Raw genomic sequence first — 21,673 nt, forward strand, 5'->3', positions numbered from 1 at the left:
GTTACTCTGTGTCTATACAGATAAGGTTCATTATGATCAAAATCACATTAAAACTGAGCTGTATGGTGTATAGGAATCACATTTGATAGTTATATTATTTCTACAAAATATTAATTCAAGTTTTTGTTCCATCCTTAATCTTTACCACAACAGTTTGACTGATTTACAGGTTTTAAAAATGCATTTCCAGCATGTTTTCAAGAACAAAATAAAATAAAAATAATCATAAATCAGACAATTGACAACATATGTTAACACATATCCTTCTATTATAGAACCTTCAGAATAGTGGTAAGAATGATAATGGAAAGTTTAGTTGGTATAAGTGCTTTAGAAGTTGAGATCTGTGGGGCAGAATATTGGAAAAAAGGAATAATGTTGAGATAATGGCCATTTAAGAAGATTGTATCAGAGAAATATACAAATGCAAACAGACAATGTTAAGTAAAATAAACATCTAAATGTAAAGTGTGGACCTTTTATTAATTCTAGTTTGAAAGAAAACATGTTATGGAAACAAAATAGACAGAAATCTCAAAATTGACCAGTGCTAGAAGAAACTAAAGTTTTGCCTCGACTTAAAAAAAAACACCTAAGGCTTTAATCTCAATCATAGAGCTTCAGTCACACCATCATCTAGTGCAAATAAACAGCTTTTCTAAAGTCACTCGGCATAATGACAAACATGAGGAGAGCCTAATCCTCTCTAACACGAAGTCGATTGTAGAATTAGTGAGGGAATATGGGCTCTAAAGCTGTCGACAATAAGGCCCCTTCGCCTATTAAACAGGCTTAGAGAAAGGGCTGAAAGCAGATTGAGTTTGAATAAGGGACTAGGGAGTACGTTTGGCTCATGACAGTCAAGTGAGGTCAGGTTGGGGTGGATTGGGGATAGGGTGTGTGTGTGTGTGTGTGTGTGTGTGTGTGTGTGTGTGTGTGTGTGTGTGTGTGTGTGTGTGTGTGTGTGTGTGTGTGTGTGTGTTTGTGTGTTTGTGTGTCAAGAGAAACAAAGTGACAGATCGTGCGGGCCTGTTTAAGCACCCTGCTAAATTCATACGTCCCAGCTGTATTCTAACAACATGGATAGTTTGGGGGGGAGTGCAGAGGGTCCTGAGAAGGGGGTGTGTCTGCCCCGCCCCTCATTTTCCAGCTCATTTCCCGGGACAGTGGAGAACAGAGGAGCTATTTTACACACGGCCATTCACAACACACAGACACCTGCTGGTCAGAGGGGGGAGGAGGGAGGGGAGGGCGGGCAAAGTTTAACCAGTTCACAAGTTAAGACACAACATAAACAAATAGCTGAATAGCTGTGTTACTGTTACATTGGAACAATTACAATTTACTTATTTATTATTTAACTACCTAATTGGGTAACTTTGCTTTATCACTCCCCAATATCCCTAATCCCCAATCCCTCAATATCAAATAATAATAGCACTGTGGCACTTTAGCATTATTTAGCGATATAGAAATATAGCACTTGTATTTTTACAGTCCCCCTATTTCTGGCTTGTCTTGAGCATAATTTTTATTTTTTTTCTTGCTTTTTTAGATAAAATAAAAACAGTTTTATGAGTCTGTCAATTCATGATGATGTTATTGATTTTAATTATTTGTAAACATTTGTACCCCTACAGTATGTCATTACTTGTAATGTTACTGTTTTCATTGTTTGTGTGGCATTCTTAACACCAACCTGCAAAGGGACAAAATATGGAAATTAACCTCTGGCTATAATGTTGAGTACTTATATTTGGTCATTAATATGCATTGTCCCTGAAATAAAACAAATAATCATCTATTTATGGCATATAAACAAATAACACATGATTCAATGTGCATTATGATGTAATTTTTAAGGTGTAATAATATTTTAAGTGCTGTGTGTAATATTTATTACATACATATTTTCTATAATTACAATTGTTATATAGTATCATTCATACCAATATGCAGCTATAGATAATTTACCCATTTTACATGAGTTGAAGTTTTTTTTCCCTGACCTAAAGTACATTGGTTGTCCAAGTCCTGTACTGTCGTATTGTAATGTCTATCATTATGGCACACTGACTGATTGATGTTAAATGGATGTTTATATGCAGCTTTTGTCAGCACTTTTGCCCAAGACAAATTTCCATTGAGACAATAAAGGTTTATCTTATCTAATCTTAAAAAAACATAAATTAACACTTAAAATCAAATTATATCGGCAAACAGATAAATGAGAGTGTATTATAATCCAATTATTACACTTACCTTACAATAAGTTTTAATCATTTTACTGAATAAGCAGGCTCAGTGACATGCTAATGATTTGGTGCCTGGTAATGGGATTTTCCTTGTATGTTCATTTAAATATATTAATTTTTCTTGTAGAATTTAGCTGTTTTTAACATATTTTCTGTGTTTTCACGTGTTTATGTGTGAGTTTTATGTATTTGTGGGCCCACCTTGGGATACATATTGCAAACTAGCCAAGAGCTCTAAACTCCACCTGACCTGACTATATAATGCAGTCTAAGGGTGTATTCACACATGGAAAGTCCGTTAGTTCACTTGCTTTGGTCCAGACCAAATAGAATTTGGATTTTTTTGTTTGGTGTGGTCCACTTTCATATTGCCCCTTTTGCAAGTGAACCAGCATTACGAAGCAAAACCACACGTGATCTAAGGTCATTCATTCATTGGACAGACATTCTGGGGTGGAGAGAAGCAGGAAGAACGAAGTAAAAACTTTATCATTGATATAATATGGAGTTAAAAATAATAAAAATGCCTACATCTAGCCTATAAATAAAGAAGAAAAAAATCTAATTATTGTTGTTTCATATGTTTATAATATGTAGCCCTATGACAATGCCACGTTATGTGGCTTCTAGCCTACGATGTGAAACATCATTTTTACTGTATTTTTGCTGCTGGATGCGCGACTCGCGTGAAGAATAGGCTCAAACTGAAACACAGCTGATTAAGCTGTGTATCAGCTGGGTGTCAGTTCGGCGCAGTTCAGCACCAAACTGACACGGGGACAGTATTGACGGTCCCGTTGGGAAGAACAATAAAAACACACACTTCATGCAAAGCGCAGCGTGAACCTGTTGGCACTGTAGGCTACGGGCAGGGGCGGTTCTACAGGGGGGCAAGGGGGGGCAGTGGCCCCCCCACTGAAGAGCCTTGCCCCCCCAGCTGCCCCCCTAACTTTTGCATTCTCAAAAATGTACTTGTAAGAACAAACCTCCACTATGTCAACAAGCCACACAAATAATTTAAACAAACAATAAATTGAACAAAAGTAAATAATTTTGAATCTAATCTTATGCCCTGCGCCCCTGCCCCTCAAATACTTAGCCACGGCCCTGCATCATATGCGCATATCGGCGATCACACAGTTTGTCACACACAGCGAGTCAGCGCGCTGCTGTGCCATGCAGCCCTGCGAAGAGTTACTGACCTGCTCCGAGCATCTGAAGGTGAAGTCAGTTTACCCTTGTGAATTTTAAACACACCAATTTAACTTAAAGTTATATTTGTAATTAATGTAATGCAATGCAAAAGTAGCTAATTCATCAATAAGAGCACAACCATTAATCGTTGGCCAAAAGGGAAATCACTCGCTTGTGACGTGTAGAAGCATATTGCCCTTTTATTAATTTGTAGGCCTGTTGTAGTACAGGCAAGAGCTTGATAAAAATATTTTAAAAAAAAACCTGGATGTTCGGATCCATACAATTTAACACTGGGTCGCCGTTTCGAGAGAGAGAGAGAAAGAGAGAGAGTTGCCGTTTCTGAGGCATTAAGTTACTACAGTGACACTGACAGTGCTAGCTAGGAGATCGATACTTTTTGTATGAACAGCCAAACATAGCCTACTAAAAACTCTCACATATCACAGCAAACGAGCTGCACAAATTAAACCAGGTTACATAATCATATGTTAAAGACATGAATAAATAAGTGAAGGAATAGAGGGAAAAGAAGAAATAAATGTGAGGGATGAAGAGGAGGTTTTATATTCAGACAGAGGGACAGACGACAGAGGCAGGTAGTGATCAGCAGGCAACATGGGAGATAGAGAGAGAGAGAGACATAGGGTTAACATGGCTGAAAGGTAAGCAGAGGGTCTGACTGCAGTCCCAGCCTAAACTACTGTAGCCTATTGTTATTCTCCTTCCATATAAATTCCACTACACTAGAGTGATATGTCATGTCACTCAAAATAACATGTTTCAATTATTGCCTGTTTTCTGTTGTTGCAATGTGTTGTATAGGGTAAGCTATGTAGGCTTAAGATATAGGCTACACATGTCTTATTTTATCAGAAATGATGATCAATATAATATATATGGGGATTCCCGCTACCGTCCTCCCATGCCCCCCTGCCAAGACCTCTTGCCCCCCCTTCGCCACCCCATGTAAAATGTTCTAGATCCTCCCCTGGCTACGGGAGACGCTCCTCTCCATCTGATCGCTGATCCGCACGCATCATTATCAAATGTAATATTTTCGCTCGGGGCTCCCGGTCAAACCACAACTAATCTTCCTAACAATGGCGACAACAACACTTTCCCATAATGTGAAGCTGATGGCGATTTATTAAAAAAGAAAAGAAAGAAAAGGCGCAGTGCTTCCTGCAATTGGGTCGGATCGAGTCCGGCCAAATTCACACCACAAACGAACTGCAGCAGAGTGCGTTTTGAAGCGCATCGAGACTACCTCTTCAGCTGGGTCTCGGAGCGTTTGTTTGGTCCGCCCCCGAGTGCGATTGCTGTATTCACACCTGTCTGAAAGATGCGCACCGAAGGTGGAAGTGCACCTGAGTTCGTTTCAACCGAACTAAACACAGCATGTGTGAATACACCCTTATACATCAGTCCCTTTATAAATGCTACTCTTATTCAGCTTATAATGTTCACTTGATTCACTTTTGTCATTTTGGAGGCTTTAGTTTGTACTTGATCTTCACTGCATTATACAGAGAGGTATTTCTATTAATTCAATCAGTGTAGGTGGACTGTCATGTATGTGTGAATAACTCAGATTCCTTGCTTTGTTAGGATTCAACCATTTATTTGGTAGTAATAATAATGAGTGGATGAAAACATTATTATGACATAAGACAGATAAATACAAAGCTTAAAATATCACCACACAACTTGGGGAAACCTATAAGGCATGCAAAAACTTTGCATAGGACTGGAATGGCAATCGAACAGTATACGGACAAGGCGCTACACTTTAGTAATCCTTCATCTTCTACTTGCCTTTCATTAACAGAGGATACGACGGGGATGCAAATACAATCCAAACCAAAAAGCACTGAGTTTATACTGCGTTCCATTCACATTGAAAGTCGGAGGACGGAACTGGGAGTGACGTCACATCTGAGTTTAGTGCGTTCCAGTAGCACAAGTGGGATATTTAAAAAAAGCATGAACTTTCGCCTTTTTAGCAATTGCCTTATTTTGCCTTTGTCTATTACCTCGGGTTAGCCCTTTTTAGAAATACCAGGTAATAGCAGGGTTCTTAGTTTTTTTGTGTGCATACAAACAAATAATAGAGAAGAGCTAAAATTCTATATTATGAAGTGTTCACTCTTCTACTGTCCAAGTAAGAATTCCGACCTCAGGGCGTTCAAGTGGAAATATTTCCGACTGGGAATTTGGACACTCCGACTTACATTTGCAACTGGAACGTAGCATTCCACTGAACTACCAGTGACAGGGCAGGAAAAGGATGAATACAGTGATTGAATAATTTCTGAAAAATAAGGTAAAAGAGCAGCTTTAAAAGGAGGATTTAGAGGAGTAAGGATGGTAGAACCCTTCAGAAAATACACATAAACAAGAGACCAGGCTTGATCGAAACACACACAAGGAAAGGGAGCACTGCAAGTCCGGCTATAGTGTTCACACATCTTCATTTGTAACATTCATAGGTACATTAAAAAGAAAAAAACTCAATGATGCCCCCTGCCTCTGACAAATAGTAGCAACAGTCTTCATTCCTTCTTATTTGTTCTCATACAGTTTATATATTTCCTTTTTTAAAACATAAAATTACGTCCCACACATTTTTCTCTTATACATTTCGACCCTGCATGTTTTAAGGGTAGGTGGGAGCGCATGCCGAGTTAGAAGAGGCAGTGGCAGAGGCAGAGGCAGAGGCAGAGGCAGAGGCAGAGGCAGAGGCAGAGGCAGAGGCAGAGGCAGGGGCAGGGGCGTGTGATTGGTCGAGATGGCGAGGTGTGTCGCTGGATTGGGAGTCCGGGCTTTCGTCCTCAGAGGAACTGGAGGGCACGTACAGACCCAGGACCTGCTGTACCTTTAAGGGAAGCTCCTACAGGGGGCAGAGGAGGGGGGGGTCAACACTATAGTAACAAGCAACAAGTGAGAAATTACATTTGACTCCAGCCCCTCCTACCTTGCACACACACACACACACACACACACACACACACACACACACACACACACACACACACACACACACACACACACACACACACACACACACACACACACACACACACACACACACACACACACACACACACACACACACACCTTGCACTGAACCAGCTGCAGGTAAATGGCCTCGGCTCCACGGAGAACTGTCTGCAGATCCAGCCTCATCGTCAACTCGTTAATGTGCTGAAAAACATTCACAATTTGGAAACGTGACAAATTGTACAATTATGGAAAACATAAGATCTGACTAACACACACACACACACACACACACACACACACACCTTGAGGATAGTGTTAAAGTCATGGTCTGAGCCGATCAGCTCTCCTCTCTGCGACCACAGGATTGAACAGGCAATTAGAAGGTGGAAGTTTTCACACGGAAGACGTGACCAGAGAACCTGAGGGATAAAAAAGGATTTAGTAGTTAAGTTAAAAGGTTCACAATGATATTTACTTCAATCAACCTCAATAAATCAAATCAATAAGTCAAACGTTTTGAACATGAAGCGATGTTAAAGGTGGAGTCAGAAATTCTGGAGTAACCTTGTTGACAAAATCTCTTTTTGTCAAAATTAGTAATTATCTCCTCACGATCCACTAGCTGTCCTGTAGGGGAAAACGGGGGAATGTGAGACATCGGGTAATGTGAGACACCCCCTGTATCTAGGCAACAGAACAAATTTTTGGTCATGTGAGATTTATGTTTTCAAGCCCCTCTCATTTCCCCTTGGCCAAATTGATTCAGGTAGAGAAACTTCTATCATACATGTTGATGAACTACTAACATATGAAACCGTGATGATGATGATAACTGAAGATTAGCCTGAATTGCTGAGCAAGGTAGTTTTTTCTCAAATTGTGGCAGTGGGGTAAAGTGAGACAAATGCTGTGGGGTGAAGTGAGACAGTGTCTGTGCCCTCTTTTAATGAATCCATTATATTTGAGGTAGCAAGGAGACTAGTTTGAAGAAGACAAGAGACAATGCGGGCCGAAGGTGGGGGTTGAATGGTTGAAGGGGTGTCAGCAAGGGCATGGTTTAGCACGTATGTATGTGGGGGACAGGAAAGTGACATTTAACATCAATATACTCTAAGTAATATGTCTTTATTCAATGAATGATCCCTATAAAACAAGCGCAGAACAATATTAATCAAAGACTCAAAAGATTGAAAAAGACAGCTGGGTCTAGTCCTCTGAGTCCCAGGCTGTTCTAGCTGGTTCTGATTGTCCTTTACTCTGATCCCCAGACACTAGCTGGCTCTAAAGGTCCTGTGTTCTGACCAAGCCCCAACCTCAGCCATTTTTACCAGCATCCAATAAGGAAGTGACCAAAACTGTAGTAGACCGTAAGGGCCACTGGGGGTGGAACCAAGACTGAGCAATTTTTCTTTGACTCCCTTGTTAGACAGGCCGTTTTCAAAGTCTTATTAAACCTATTTACAGCCTGGTCCACAAAACCATTTTAGTCTGTATGTTTAGGTCATATCTCCATGACAACACTGAGGGGGTGATTTTTTTTCTAGCAGGCTAGTTTTTATTCTTTTGGAGGTTAAAATGTATTGGCGCGATCTCTTGAGGGCCAGCTCTCCGACCGTTGTCCCTCACTTTGCCTCGGAGGTATACGTCAGCTATCTCCTTCCCCCCGACGTGAGGCGGAGTAAAAATCTCACAAAATAGCGACGCGCACAAACCAGGATTATTGGATGCCGTGTGAATAACTGAGGTCAGCACGGATGCTACATCCATATTATTTACTATCTATGGTTCTGACCCCCGGACTGTGTTTTAATCTAACTGGTTCTATCTGTCATTTGAATGTTAATTATTGAATATGAATTATATGTTGTATTTGATCAGAGTTACTTTCAAGTGTTTAGAAAAATGTTTTGCTTCATTGACCAAACCCCATGATTCTGTTTCTAGTCCGACATTAGTTTTGGATTATTTGGTTTTCAAGCTAGCTGTCAGGATTCTAACTGTTACAACTTGTGTTGTTATGGTAGTTTCAGAGTGGAAAAAGTAAGTGGATCAGTTTACCCCCTTGATTTCTCTGGTCTGTCTCAGTTTACCCCAAAGCTGGGGTAAAGTGAGACACAAGACAACTTTTTTTTAAACAATCTTGTTTTCACTGCCCTTTGTCCTGAATAAATGATGATAATGTCCATTGCTAGGAAACATCCTGAATAATGGGAAATGTGTACATTTTACTGATAAATCATTTTAGCTCGCTTAGAGGGGAGCAAATGTAAAAGGTGTCTCACATTACCCCGTTCTCCCCTACTGTGTGTGCTGAAAAAAAATCAAATATTTATACACAGCTAAGGCACTGTAAACTGGTATGTAAACAAAAAATATATCAACAAAGGGGGCGCACCACACATCCCCTTTTACGGAGCCTTCAGCTGTGTTTAACAACTGGATTTTTTATGCATGCACACAACAGAATCACAAGAATCACTGTCTCCACCTTTAATCATCATACCCTCATATTAATATTTGGAGGAGTGAAGCAATCTTGACGTCCAGATACTTCAGCTGTTTATGCTTGTATAAAAACATTCATGGGAATATAAATTAATTAAAAGTTTATTTTCATGTCCCGTGTTGCACATCACACAAAGGGATTACAAAACACTGATATAATACAACATTTACAAAACAAAATTTGTAATCTAATACATCTGGCACTGGATAACCTAAAACAAAGTACATGTATATAGAGAAAAAACTGTCCTCTTATAGCCCACACCTTTTCAGTACAGTCAGCAATTACATTGTTGTATTTTCAAATAGCCATGTATGAGTGAATGCACCTTTGGTGGTTAACTTACCTCCCATAGGATGAGGATGTCCTCGAAGGAGAATTCTCTCTTGAACCAGATGAGCAGCCAACGGAAACAGAAGCAAAGAGAACCGCTGTCCTGGGAGTCTGATGGAAGAAAAAGAACAATTTCTAATATAATACCCGACAAAAAAAAAAAATTAGCTCCATATTAGGTTAATAATAGAGTTTTTAATACCTTTTTTAATGCCAGTTAAGATTAAATTTACCGGCAAAAGTATGAAGGATATAATGGAAATTCTGACACATTTAAAAAATGTACTTTAAATCATGATCATTTACTATAAACTCATATTAATATACTCACATTGATACAATGTAACAATTTGTTAAGTAGTTGTATACTAATAACACAATCGAAAAGTGCTAATTTGTCACATAACAACCCCTCTCCATGTATGTCTCCAAAACCTTCGTAAACGTATTGCAATACTTTGCAGCAAAATGTAATACTTTTAAGGCCTTATTTTGAGAATAATTAATTCAATGCTTTTTAATGCTTTTAAGAACCCGTGGGTACCCTGTCCTTTGAATGAAAATACTTCATAGACTTACACCTTAAACAAACCCTGCACCCTGGAAAATTCATGATTTTCAGCTAATGACTTCCTCTCATTTAGCATACAATTTAAAACATCATGCATACATATTGTGTGTGTACCCCATCTGCAGATACACTTAGTAATAGATCCTAATGTGTAACCTAGAAGTAGCATTATAAAAAGATAGACTCATTTGAATTTGAATCTTGTTTCTGGCCTACTTTTTGTTATACGTTATCATAATATAAGTTTTGCAAAAAGTTCCCAGTTTTGCCTAAGGGCTTGTAAGGTTATTTATTTGAATCTAATCCAGTGTGACTATATGAGCGTTAAGTGCCTTATATCTCACTGGGATGCGACTGTTGGCGATTAATTGTAAACGGCATTCGCGAGGGAGTTTCCAAAAAGTCTCGAAACGTTTACGGGTGTTCTCAATTTCCTCGCTTGAGCCGCAGGGCCTCGGTAACGTGTCGCTGGAATTTTGAAAAAATTCAACACATTTTCACAACAAATTTGAACTCAAAATAGTCAAAGAGTTTCGTGGGTGTCTGGTACCTGTCTTGAACCCTTGTCAATTTAGTTTCCATGAGTGTGCGAAATGTGAGACAGCTTTGCGAGGGAATGGCAATGTTTGCGCGTAGTTCGCCCCCATATGTATGCGAACTCATGGCAGATTTTGGTCCAAATTTAGGCAGGAGTTCTTGCAACATTATCAAAAGTGTCATATGTGACAATTCAGTGTGATTCCAAATGAATTTTGTCGCTAATTCGCATATTTTCTCGCAGTTTTGTGTCTCCAACTAGTCTCAGCCCAGTGAGATAGGGCCTTTAGCGTACTAACCCAGGAAGTCACATAGCTCTGGGTCCAGGGCCCGCAGCAGGATACTGAGCTGCAGGAGCTGCTGCTTCATTGCCTCCTGAGACTCTTCAAAGTTCTGGTGCTGGAAAAAGAGAAAGAAAGAAAGATTTGTTAAAGGTGGAGTCAGCCATTCTTGAGAATGCATGTTGTCAAAATCACTTTGTCAAAATCAGTGAATATCTCCTCACGATATGTTTTTCAGCGCACATACTGTACGGATTGTGAGGTGATATTCACTGATTTTAACAAGAAGCGATTTTGACTACAAGCATTCAGAATCCCTAACTCTCCACGTTTAAGTCACTCAGTCACCTCAAGCCACAGCTGTTGGCTTTTACGAATTTACGACTGAACACATCAAACGTCTTCACCTATGAAAACACTGTTATGCATGAATCACCTATTCAGTTTGAAGCCACACACGACACAACTTTCAACATCGTGGGATCACTGTACCTACAGTTGAAAGGTGGAGTCAGTGATTCTGGAGAATGATTGTTGTCAAAATCACCTTGTCAGATTCAGTGAATACCTCGTCATGATCCGCCACCTTTACATATCCGTTGTTTACGTTCCCGTTTAAAGAGCCTAGGTTGGGTATTATCACTGGATGTTTTTTCTCCAGCTCACACACGGTACAGACAGGGAGCAGATCATGACATGATATTGACAGATTTTGACAAAAAGTGATTTTAACAAGAAACATTCTCTAGAATCGCTGACTCCACCTTTAATAAAAGGCTTCTTTTCTACTCACCAGGAGCTCCATGAAGCCAGTGAGACACCAGAAGGACTCCACCTCATTCTGTGTGACAAACAGCAGAGGAGAGAGGAGGTCGCTCATTCCCTGGACATAACCTGCACAGCGGGGGGCAAGAGTGTCATGGTCACATTGATACATCTGCGTATATTACACAAACAGATCATCTAAAACAGTCAATTTGGATATGTTTAGCTATTTTGCTTGCATAACATGTCATTCCACAACATTTAGATTTTCAGGTTTTAAAGAGATGCACATTTACATAAAATAAGTTAGATATTGCCAAATTTGTATTTTTATTTAAACATCTCTGGAAAAAAATTGTGATACAAACAAATATTGTTTAATGTAAGTAATCAACTGGCAAAGTTTCATGATGATATCTATAAGAAACATTTGACCTTAGTCACCTGCAGTGTCTCACCTTAACACCAGTAAGAACATAATCTGATTAATTGTTCTAGCAATTAATTTATAACAAATAAATAATAATAATTTGTTCTTGAACATTAACTATCTGTTTTGGTATCTGTAACTGTTTAATATGGCTGCACCTCTGTTTGTTTATAATTGAGAAACACCTACCAAGGTCAAAGTTGTACATGCAGTACGTCATGAGCACATCATGGAGCAGAGTCAGGCCTGGGTTGTCGTTCCCGGAGAAGAATGTATTGTGTCTGTCTGTCCTGCTGACGTCTCTCTCTGTCACAACACAACAAACACAGATATATAACTATCGCAGCTTGTAGCAACGTATTCTGTAATAAAACGGTTAAAGTGTAAATACATTTTCACTTCATCATGTAATAGCACCTGCATTATGTAATAAAAAGCCACATTGTGTAATAAACCGCCTAAACGCAATAATACATTTCTCTGCCATTTGTAATCAACTATTACATAATGGCGGTAGTTTTTATTGCGGGGAAGCACTTTTTCTTTAAACTGAAAATGTAATAATATGGTGCATTTTGTAATAATTTATAACAAAATGCGGAGAAATGTATTACATATTCTGTTCAGACAGTTTATAAAGTTTATAACATAATAGCGTTGTGACACCGCTCTCACAGACAGCTGAAATGACTCCGTGAACACATCTCCTGTGTGACTGACCTATCAGGCTCCTGTATCCTCGGAGGAGAGAGTTCCTCATCTCCTGCTCTTCACTCACTGACTTCCACTGCACCTTCATCCTGAAATACTCATCGCTGCAGACACAGAAAGGGAATAAAGATGGGGTCAGCAATTCTGTTTGAACGCTTCAAAGTCAGTATCAATCAATCAATATCTCTGTCCGTACTGTTTGCATGCTGAAATACACAGCCTAGGCCTTGTAAATGACTATTTTACTAGCAGTGGTTTGTTTAAATACCCTTTGTTTACATACCAGTTTACAGAGCCCAGACTCTCCTAGGCTAAGTAGTAGTCATCAAAATTAACACAAAAAGAGGCTTGAAATATTTCAGTTTGTGTAATTATTAACCTACAAGAATACTGTATATGGACGTTTCCATCATATTCTAATTGTTTGAGATGCACTAGTATGTGGGACTACTTCTTGATGATGTTTTGACCCAAGGAAGCTAAGCTAACTAGCTTAGTGCCTACATATTTATATCACAGATGTTAGAGATATATGATGTAACAGCAAGAAAACAAGTGAACAAGCAAAGAGGAGAATGCATAGGAATAAAATGACTGACGTTTTGTGGCGCAGAATGTCCTCTCTCTCCTTGGCAGTGCTGTTCCACGGATAAAAACCAAGAAGGAACTTCCATATCTCCTTCCTCAGGGTCGGTGTGATGCCCTGAAGTGGACAAGAATGGTGTGAACACAATAGGGCTGGGTAATTGATCTAAAATTAATCTAAATTGACATTACTCTCACCTCTAAACGATGTAATCTTGCCCTTCTTTGGTTGTTTATTTTGTAAATTAATACTTGTTTACAAGACATTTAAGTTATTTTCTACTTTCCAAAGTGCATTATTTAAGATAATTCATTTTGTCTACACGAAATGCAAGTTATTTATTGTCTACTGTTTTAGCTTAATTTTCAGGTAAAAATTTAAATGTTACGTTTTCACTTTAAGCAATACTTTGATTTCAGTTCATAATATTCAATTAAAAAAACATAATTAGTTCATCTGTGTGTTTCCTTAATTCTTTTAAAATCAAAGATAAAATATGCACTCTTTCATTTAAAAAAAAATATTCCAGCTTTAATAGTTGAGCATGTTTACAGAACAAACCTTGTCAGTGAAATATGAGGGCAAAAAAATAAAAAATAAATAAAATAATCATTCATTAATCGTAATCGTGGTAAAATGTTCCATTAATTTAGATATTAATTTCAGTTCATATCGCCCAGCCCTAGAAAACAAGTAAATATGGTTGATGGAGAGTTGGAAAAAGTGTGTCTTTCAAATAGGAGATATTCTGTTACTGTGTTAAGTACTGTGCCTCACCCCTCTGAAAACCATCTCTTTGATCTTGTCTGGGTTCTTCACTCGCCCCTCAGGGTCCAGAAACTCTTCCCATTGGTCCAGGGGTTGTCCCCTGCAAACCTCTGGCCTGGGACCAAGCTCTACGCCCTTAAAGAAAAGACAAACACAAATATTAACAACTCAGTTATGATTCATGTATACTACTTACACTGTAACCATCGGTAATATTAGACCAGAACACTCATATTTGTCTAAACAGACACATTTAATATATACATAAAGTGAAGTATCACACACTACTAAAATGTATGTCATAGTGTATGAAGCTACTAAAAAAACAAGCACCATTAACACCATTGAGAATAACATTATGGTTCCTGGCTTCTGTACCTTTCAAAAAATATAGGCCTACATGTTTTTTTAAATTGCATTATATGTTACTAATTTGTTTAATCTTTCTGTCAGGACCACAAAACCAAATACACGTACTTTGAAGATTGGTCTGAGCATAGTACATTTCATAGGGGTGGTCAAAAATTGTTATCGCAATTCCTATCTTCTGAGATTTTGAATCGATTCATAATTTGCAAAAATTGATATTTAAAAAAAAAAACTTTACACCAATACTGTTCCATATTTAATTTCCCTCCTAAGTTCTAGGCCCCTTCCCTTCTCTTACACAGGTGATGAGTTCAAAGAGTTCTTCATCGGGCTGAGGGGGCAAACTAGGGTCCCGAGGGGTCTGAGGGTGGAGCGTGGACCCTGGAGGTTTTAAAGCCGCCTTGAAGAAATTGGTGACTTTGGAGAATCCGCCAAACGTGGTGGCGTACGGGTCCTGAATAAATCTCTGTGTCAATCAAATAAACAACAAACAAGAATGAAATTTAAACTTTGAGTGAGAATAGCAACAGCAGTGAAAGAAAGTGTGTTTTTTTTCTGTGTGTTTGTGTGTTATTGTTGTCATACGCGTTTCCACTGCAAGAACTAGTTCCAGGAACTAGGAACCTTTGCAGGAACTATAGCCGCATTTCCATCAAATGTCCCAGGAACTCCTCTTCCAGGAACCGTAAAGGTTCCTGTGGCCCGTTGTTGTCTGTGTTTCCACCACGGTCAGAAGTCTTTGGGAGGTTATGCATATCAGGCCAAAGACGTATCGAGCCAAAGGAACATTTAAGTTCCTGGAAAAGGAGTTCCTGGAACCTTAAGTTCAGTTAAGCATTTTTCGTGGAAACGCAGCTTTAGATAGTTGTTGTTGTTGTTGTTGTTGTTGTTGTTGTTTGGGTTTAAGAGGAGGTTATTGTTGGAACAGTGAGTCACTGGTATGTATTAACAAGCTAATAATAAAGATTATATGATCAATATGTTCTCTAAGGCAGCATCACATGATCAAGTGTTACATAATAGTAACAACAGTATAACTGAAACAGTTTTCTACCCCAGAGTTTTAGGTCCACATTGAGGGGAAACAAATCTTGAGGCTTTGTTAATATTTCAACTTTATTTTTGTAATATTAAAAATGTGCACTACTTTGAGGCACCTGAAATTAAACGTAAGACATATTCTTGTCATATTCTAGGGCCCTGCTGCTGTAAACAACAACTGTTGAAGGGGAAACTTTCTAACTTCAAACAGTGTTCAGGGATCCCATTTTCATGTGAGGAAAGTTTTTTTTATTCAATTATAAGAATATGCCTTAGAAAATGTTTATTTCTCTGACACACCCAAAGTTACATATTGCACCTTTAAGCTATGACTTTTTAATTTCTCGTTATATTACTACTTTATTGTTTTTTCTTAATGTGGCCCTAATACTCCTTCACTCTAGTTTTCTCCTTCACTCACAAACAAAAAAAATCACAAAAATAAAACTTATTTACCGAAACAAGGTCTGCGCCTCCGTCATCCAGAAGCTGCAGTTTGTCAAAGGACTGAGAGAGAGCACCTGAGTCATGGGGATAGGCCAGGAACAGCCGCCCGTCAACCGGTGACCTGGTTATAATAAAATACAACAAAGCATGTGATGTTTCTTTCCCTCTCATGTGATCAGATAAAAACAGCTATTTTGTGTATGTATGCATTACTACTGTGCTCGCCTCCTAACACTGGCTCTCTGTTAGATTTCGTATTGATTTAAAGATGTTATTGCTTATTTTTAAGACCTTAATCCGCCCATCTCCAAAACATATCCCAAACTTATTGTCTCCAGCCCTGCTGGTTATTCGACATAACGTTACGTTAAAGCTGGGGTATGTGATTTCTGATTGGTCAAAGTTTACATGAGCTGTACACTTTGAGCAATCAGAGCGAGGCTCCGGTTCTCTGTTCTTATTGGCTGTTGGGACTGTCCATTCACTTTGGTACGACTTTGTTGGTGTAAAGCGTGTCAGGGAGGGATCATAGGGGAGGGACCAAAGAGAACAAGTGGAGCGGTTGAGGTATTTGGATTCGAATCTCTATCCCAACTGCCATTTTCTCCCCAAATCCTCCACCCCAGCTTTAATGTGACGAGGTGTGACCAAACATTTGCTGTTAGAGCCCCCAAACTATGAACTATGAATTTTCAGTAATGTCCAATACGTCCTTTTATTTATAATATCTATTTTTGTATTTATCTTGTCTTGTTTTGTTGTTTAAATGTTCTGGTTTTGTGTTCTAATCTAATTTTATCTGGTATTTTTAAGCATTTTAAATCTGACCACAAGAATTGGGACACCCTAAATCTTTTTCTACCATACTAAATGACAGGGAAGTATGGGAATTGGAACGCATGGAAAAGTACGCCCAAGGTTAGGGCGGCGATGTCACTCACTGATCCAGTATGATGTAACGCTGCAGGGCCCTGAACAGCTCCCTCGTCCCCCCTCTGTGGAAGTGCAGTGCGGGCAGCGGGTGGCCTCCGCGACTCGTCAGAACCAGGAAGTTACGCCCCAGGGAGAATCGAGCTCTCCGCAGAGAGTAAAGCTCAGAGAGAGGCAGAGAGAAGGACCACTGACCTGCAGGGCATACAGGAGGGTCAATGTTTTTCATTCATTCCTTATCAATGGGATTGTTAGAGGCGGAAGAAACCATTCTGGAGAACACTTGTTGACAAAATCACTTTGTGTTAATATCAGTGAATAGCTCCTCATAATCTGCTACCTGCCTGCACTGTGTGTGTGTGCTGATTTTTTTTGTGGTGTTAATACACCTGTATGTAAACAAAGGGTATGTCAACAGAGGTGGCTCTGTAGGTAGCAACATACCAGTTTACAGAGCCTATGCTGTGTAAACTGGCCTAGGCTCTGTTTTTTAAGCAAACACACAGTATGGATAGGTAGCGGATCATGAGGAAATGTTAACTAAATAATTTGGGAACCATCATTCCCCTGAATCGCTGAATCCGCCTTTAACTCAGATATTCCCCTTTTCTACCGAGGCAGTTTTGAGGTGAAACCTGAGGCCTGTTTCAGGTAGCTGGTTTTGAGGCAACCCAGAGTTTGTTCGCTCTGAGTTAGTGGAAACTCTGGGTTTTCCGTTTCAGGTAGCAGGTTCAGCGCAACCGAGAGTCAGTTACTGCGGCAACATACGCCGTGGGTCTAACCTGCTCGGGAGGTGGTTAGACCTACCCTGAGTTTGTTTTCACTTTACGCTGCAGCTCCGACTGAAGAAAGAGTGTCACTGTCACACGCGTCCCTGTACAGTTTGAAGCAAAATCACTCCATAGAAATCTCCATCGGGATGTTTTTATCATTTCCTGATGATTTTACGTTTGACCGATCATTTATCTGATCAGTAGCCTTGTTCTCAGCCCTCGGTCCGTTCATATAGGCGGCCACCTTACACATCGTGACATGCTCTACATTCAGATTAATAAACCTATTTGTATTGTATGCTTTTTAACGTCTGTGCCACTGAACAGATTTATGTCAGGTGGATTCATGTAACGCTGCGGCTGCACGCGATTGTTACTGTTCACTTGTGCGATCCTAAAGTCACAGACGAGCCTCGTTAAATAGCCTAATATGAATATAAAAATGATATAATAATTTAAACTGTGATCACTTGAGGAAAATGTATCTGGTAATAAATCAATCAGGCTCTTCAATGGAAACTGTCACCTTATGTGTCAGACACATCATGTCTTTCACTCCCCATTTAAAAGAAGCGACAGTCTGTTTACTGCACAGTGGGCTATTAGGCTATAGCTTCCCAACATATTATACAGCGAATATAAAACACTGTCAGAAATGCTGTGCCGCGCCAGCTTTATTACTTTACTGCTGATATGCGTAACTTTTTAAAATAGACTATGGCTTCTCATATGGAAGCGAAATGATTGCTCTGTTTTTTTCTGAATTGCCGAGGAGATTAGATCAGAGTTATGTGACAATATCCCCGTTAATACTTCTCCATAGGCTACCATAAACTCATTCGTTAATATTTCTAACTCCAGTGGGAGTAGCGGAGAAGTTTTTTTTTTTTTTTTTTTTTGAGAAGTGGAGAAGTGGGAGGATCACGCATTTGTTTCTTCTGTTTCCATGGCGAATCATGTTATCAGCGATCCATTGACGATGGCTTTTATGCAAACGCTCCACCCAGAGTGAACACGCTCAGAGTTGATTGACCCAACGCTGATCCACTGTTCTGTAACCAAAAACCCAGAGTTACTCATCAACCCTGCGCTCTGAGTTGACCAACTCAGAGCGCAGGATTAAACTCAAGGCAAGGCAAGGCAAGGCAAGTTTATTTATATAGCACAATTCAGACACAAGGCCACTCAAAGTGCTTTAACTCAGAGTATGTAAAACCAGCTACCTGAAATAGGCCCCTGGTGCCCAATCGCAAACCAGTCCTTTGTGTTTCCACAGTGAAAGAACAGGTTCTCGGCCAGGAAAACTGGTTCCAGACTAGGGATGGTTGGGCGGTAATATGGTAATAACGTATCCTGAGTTATTTAAAAATAGCCAGCTCCTTTAATTACAGCCATGAAAAATATCTGCTGTGTTAAGTACCTGGGTAGAATTTGGGGAAGGTTTAAAAGGTATCAACTATTGGATAACGACAGACCTCATACAAATGTATACAGTGATGTCATGACATGGCCCATAGAAAATCAAACTAGTTCATCAGTTCAAACCAACTAAAAACTACCACTAGCCCAGACCAAAAACCTGCTTTGCGTTGGTGGAAAAGGGGTAAAAGTGACAAAAGTGTATATATTCAAATGTTTTTATTTAGTTTTTAAATTCAAAAACACATAAACAAGCAGACAAACAAAAATAGCTAAATTGGCAGAAGTGTAAACTGCACCTGAGTCTCTGACTGGGACATGTTCCCGGTCTTTCTTCACTGTACTGATGACAGCCCAGTCCGGCTCGTATCCTGGGTCAAAGCTTGTGTCCTCCTCCCCTCCTTCTCCATCCTAAATAGTAAAAAGTGGGTTCATATGATTTAAGATATTTAAAAAAAAAACACTATAGATTTTCTCTTAGTGTGTAGCAAACTGTTGATTTCTGACCTTTTTGGTGTAGAGTACAGCAGGGGCGGTGCGACCCTCATCTTCCAATGGGCTCCACTCTAAGGCTGGCACCCCAGCCTAAAACACACACATAGTACACAATGTTTAAAAGAATAGTTCTACATTTGTAAATGTTACCTCACTTTATGAATCAAGAAAAGGCATCAGAAACCATTCCTTTAACTGTGCATGCATTTTTTATAAAGAAATGTGCAAAGGTTGCTTATCTGTGATAGTTTAGCTCAAACACTGGTAGTCAAGAGGAGCAGGTCAGAAGATAAACTTTAAAAAAATCACTAAACGCTCCTTTGTGCTTGTTGGGACTTGTTTGTTTGCCACATTATGTTGCACTCTATATTTTAACACATTAAAAGGCGTTTTAGAATCAAATACATACTGGAAAGAACCAGGAATACATATGTGAATGTGACAGTCACATATGTATTTGGTTCTAAAATGAAATAATGTGTAAAGTGTGTAGCAATGTGACACGACTATTCCTTTAATAATCCAGGTGCCTTTTAGCTTTCCCTCTATACATTTTAGCCATCTTGTCTCTCACAGCCTTGCTTCCTTACCCGCTCGACAATACGGATGAACCCGGGGATGGTAGTATCCTGGTTGCTCCTCTTGGCATTTGTGTGGAGATACACCCCCTCCTTCTCAAATATCATCTGATGACAGAAAAACTCAGATTATTACAGTGTCATGGCAAATTATCCGTAAACAAAACAAAACTCAAAATCAAACCGATACTAAGGGACCTATAGGGAATGAGCATCACATTTGTCATGCCTGTTGTGTGAGAAGTTTGTACAATGGCTTAAATAACATCCAATGTATGAACTGATTCATGAACTGTAACATAATAAATAAAATAACAAGCCTCACTTTAGTCTGACATGTCAATAACCAGCGGATATGGCAGCAGGTAAATGAAATAAGGAAACAGAATGCAGGTTAGTGATTAAAGCCCATCACATGACAGTGAGTCTGTTCTCAGGTCATTGGGTGAAACTCTTTTATTAGGTCCATGGGGTGATAGCAAGCCAAACAAGACGGTTTACTAGCATAACCTAGTAGAGGGTTCCTACAAGTTAGAGTTAAGACTTTTTAATGCCACAGAATAAAAATGTTAGACCAATTTTACAATAATCAAAATTGTAGAATCAATTATTGTTTTTATCCTTATTTTTGTGAACATGTGAATGAGCTTGGTGAACTACTTCAAATGTTAACCTTAAATTTGGTTTATCACTATTTTATTCATGTATGTCGAATGACAAAACTAAAAAACTTAACATTACTGTTTGTGTAGTAAATGTCCGATTATTTTGAGTTTATAATTACAACGTCAGAAAGAAACATTGATTCAATTATATCCCCGCATTAGCATTTATATTATAAGACTTCCTATTTAAAACATTTCACTACCTTTTAAGGACTCATTGTAGTGGACAGTGTTAATTCACTGTTTTGTTATTCTCTTTCTATCTAATTTTATTGTGAAGCTAGCTAGCTCAGTGTTTACAACAGCTAACAATAACAGCAAACTCGACTATTTCTCCCCGCAGATGTCACGAGCAAGTGTAAGGAAAGGTTTTCAACATTAAAACATTACAATTACCGCCTGTAATATGAAGTAAAAACTTGGAAATACCTTGTAATCCTCAACGTTTGGGTCCATTTTTCCGTCCCTTCTGTCCCAGCTTTGTTTTTCCAAAATAAACGTTACGTCATACTTCCTGCTCACAGTAAATCCCACCCCCATAGATACGTCATGGCAGGGATGAGCCAATCAGATCGTAGTACAATTGCATACCTTTGGCTTATTATGATAATAATAATTCAATAGTAATTTAATACGTTTATCAAAACAGGTCGGTAATTATCTCTCCTACCGTCGGCAAACAACTGGCAAGTAATAGTAAAAATAAAGGAAAGCAAGTAAATAAAACTGCAACAAAAAACAAAACAAAAATTAAATTAAATAAACCAAAAGAGGAGTGCATTAGAATAGACATATAATGATCATAAACACAGAGCTTGAATGCCATAATTAAAGGAGAATAATATATCAAATATAATACCCAACTTGATACTTTAATAAAACTTTAACAAGATAAAATTAAGTGAAGAAGGCCTAAGTAAAGTTGCAAGTCTGCATACTCTTTTTGGTCATTTATTGGTGGCAATTTCAGTCAGAAATAAACCACCCAGATTTGTCTTTTTACGGCAATGTAT

At 38.9% G+C, this 21,673-nt stretch overlaps 1 protein-coding gene across 1 annotated transcript; it reads right to left on the bottom strand.

The window, feature by feature from the left end:
- Positions 1-5,062: 5,062 nt before the first annotated feature.
- On the bottom strand, positions 5,063-21,164 carry tbc1d17 (TBC1 domain family, member 17). Its single transcript, XM_080043520.1, has 17 exons — positions 21,090-21,164; positions 20,008-20,103; positions 19,430-19,507; positions 19,222-19,333; positions 16,742-16,925; positions 15,810-15,921; positions 14,611-14,778; positions 13,953-14,078; positions 13,189-13,292; positions 12,599-12,693; positions 12,068-12,184; positions 11,477-11,577; positions 10,702-10,801; positions 9,308-9,405; positions 6,758-6,874; positions 6,570-6,656; positions 5,063-6,342 (listed from the first exon to the last, which is right to left on the bottom strand). Exons 1-17 carry the CDS (start codon positions 21,114-21,116, stop codon positions 6,109-6,111), a joined length of 1,956 nt encoding a protein of 651 aa, XP_079899646.1. The 5' UTR covers positions 21,117-21,164; the 3' UTR covers positions 5,063-6,108.
- Positions 21,165-21,673: the final 509 nt, after the last annotated feature.

The sequence above is a fragment of the Ammodytes marinus genome, assembly GCF_949987685.1.
Source record: "Ammodytes marinus genome assembly, chromosome: 16".
Lineage (NCBI taxonomy): Eukaryota > Metazoa > Chordata > Actinopteri > Uranoscopiformes > Ammodytidae > Ammodytes > Ammodytes marinus.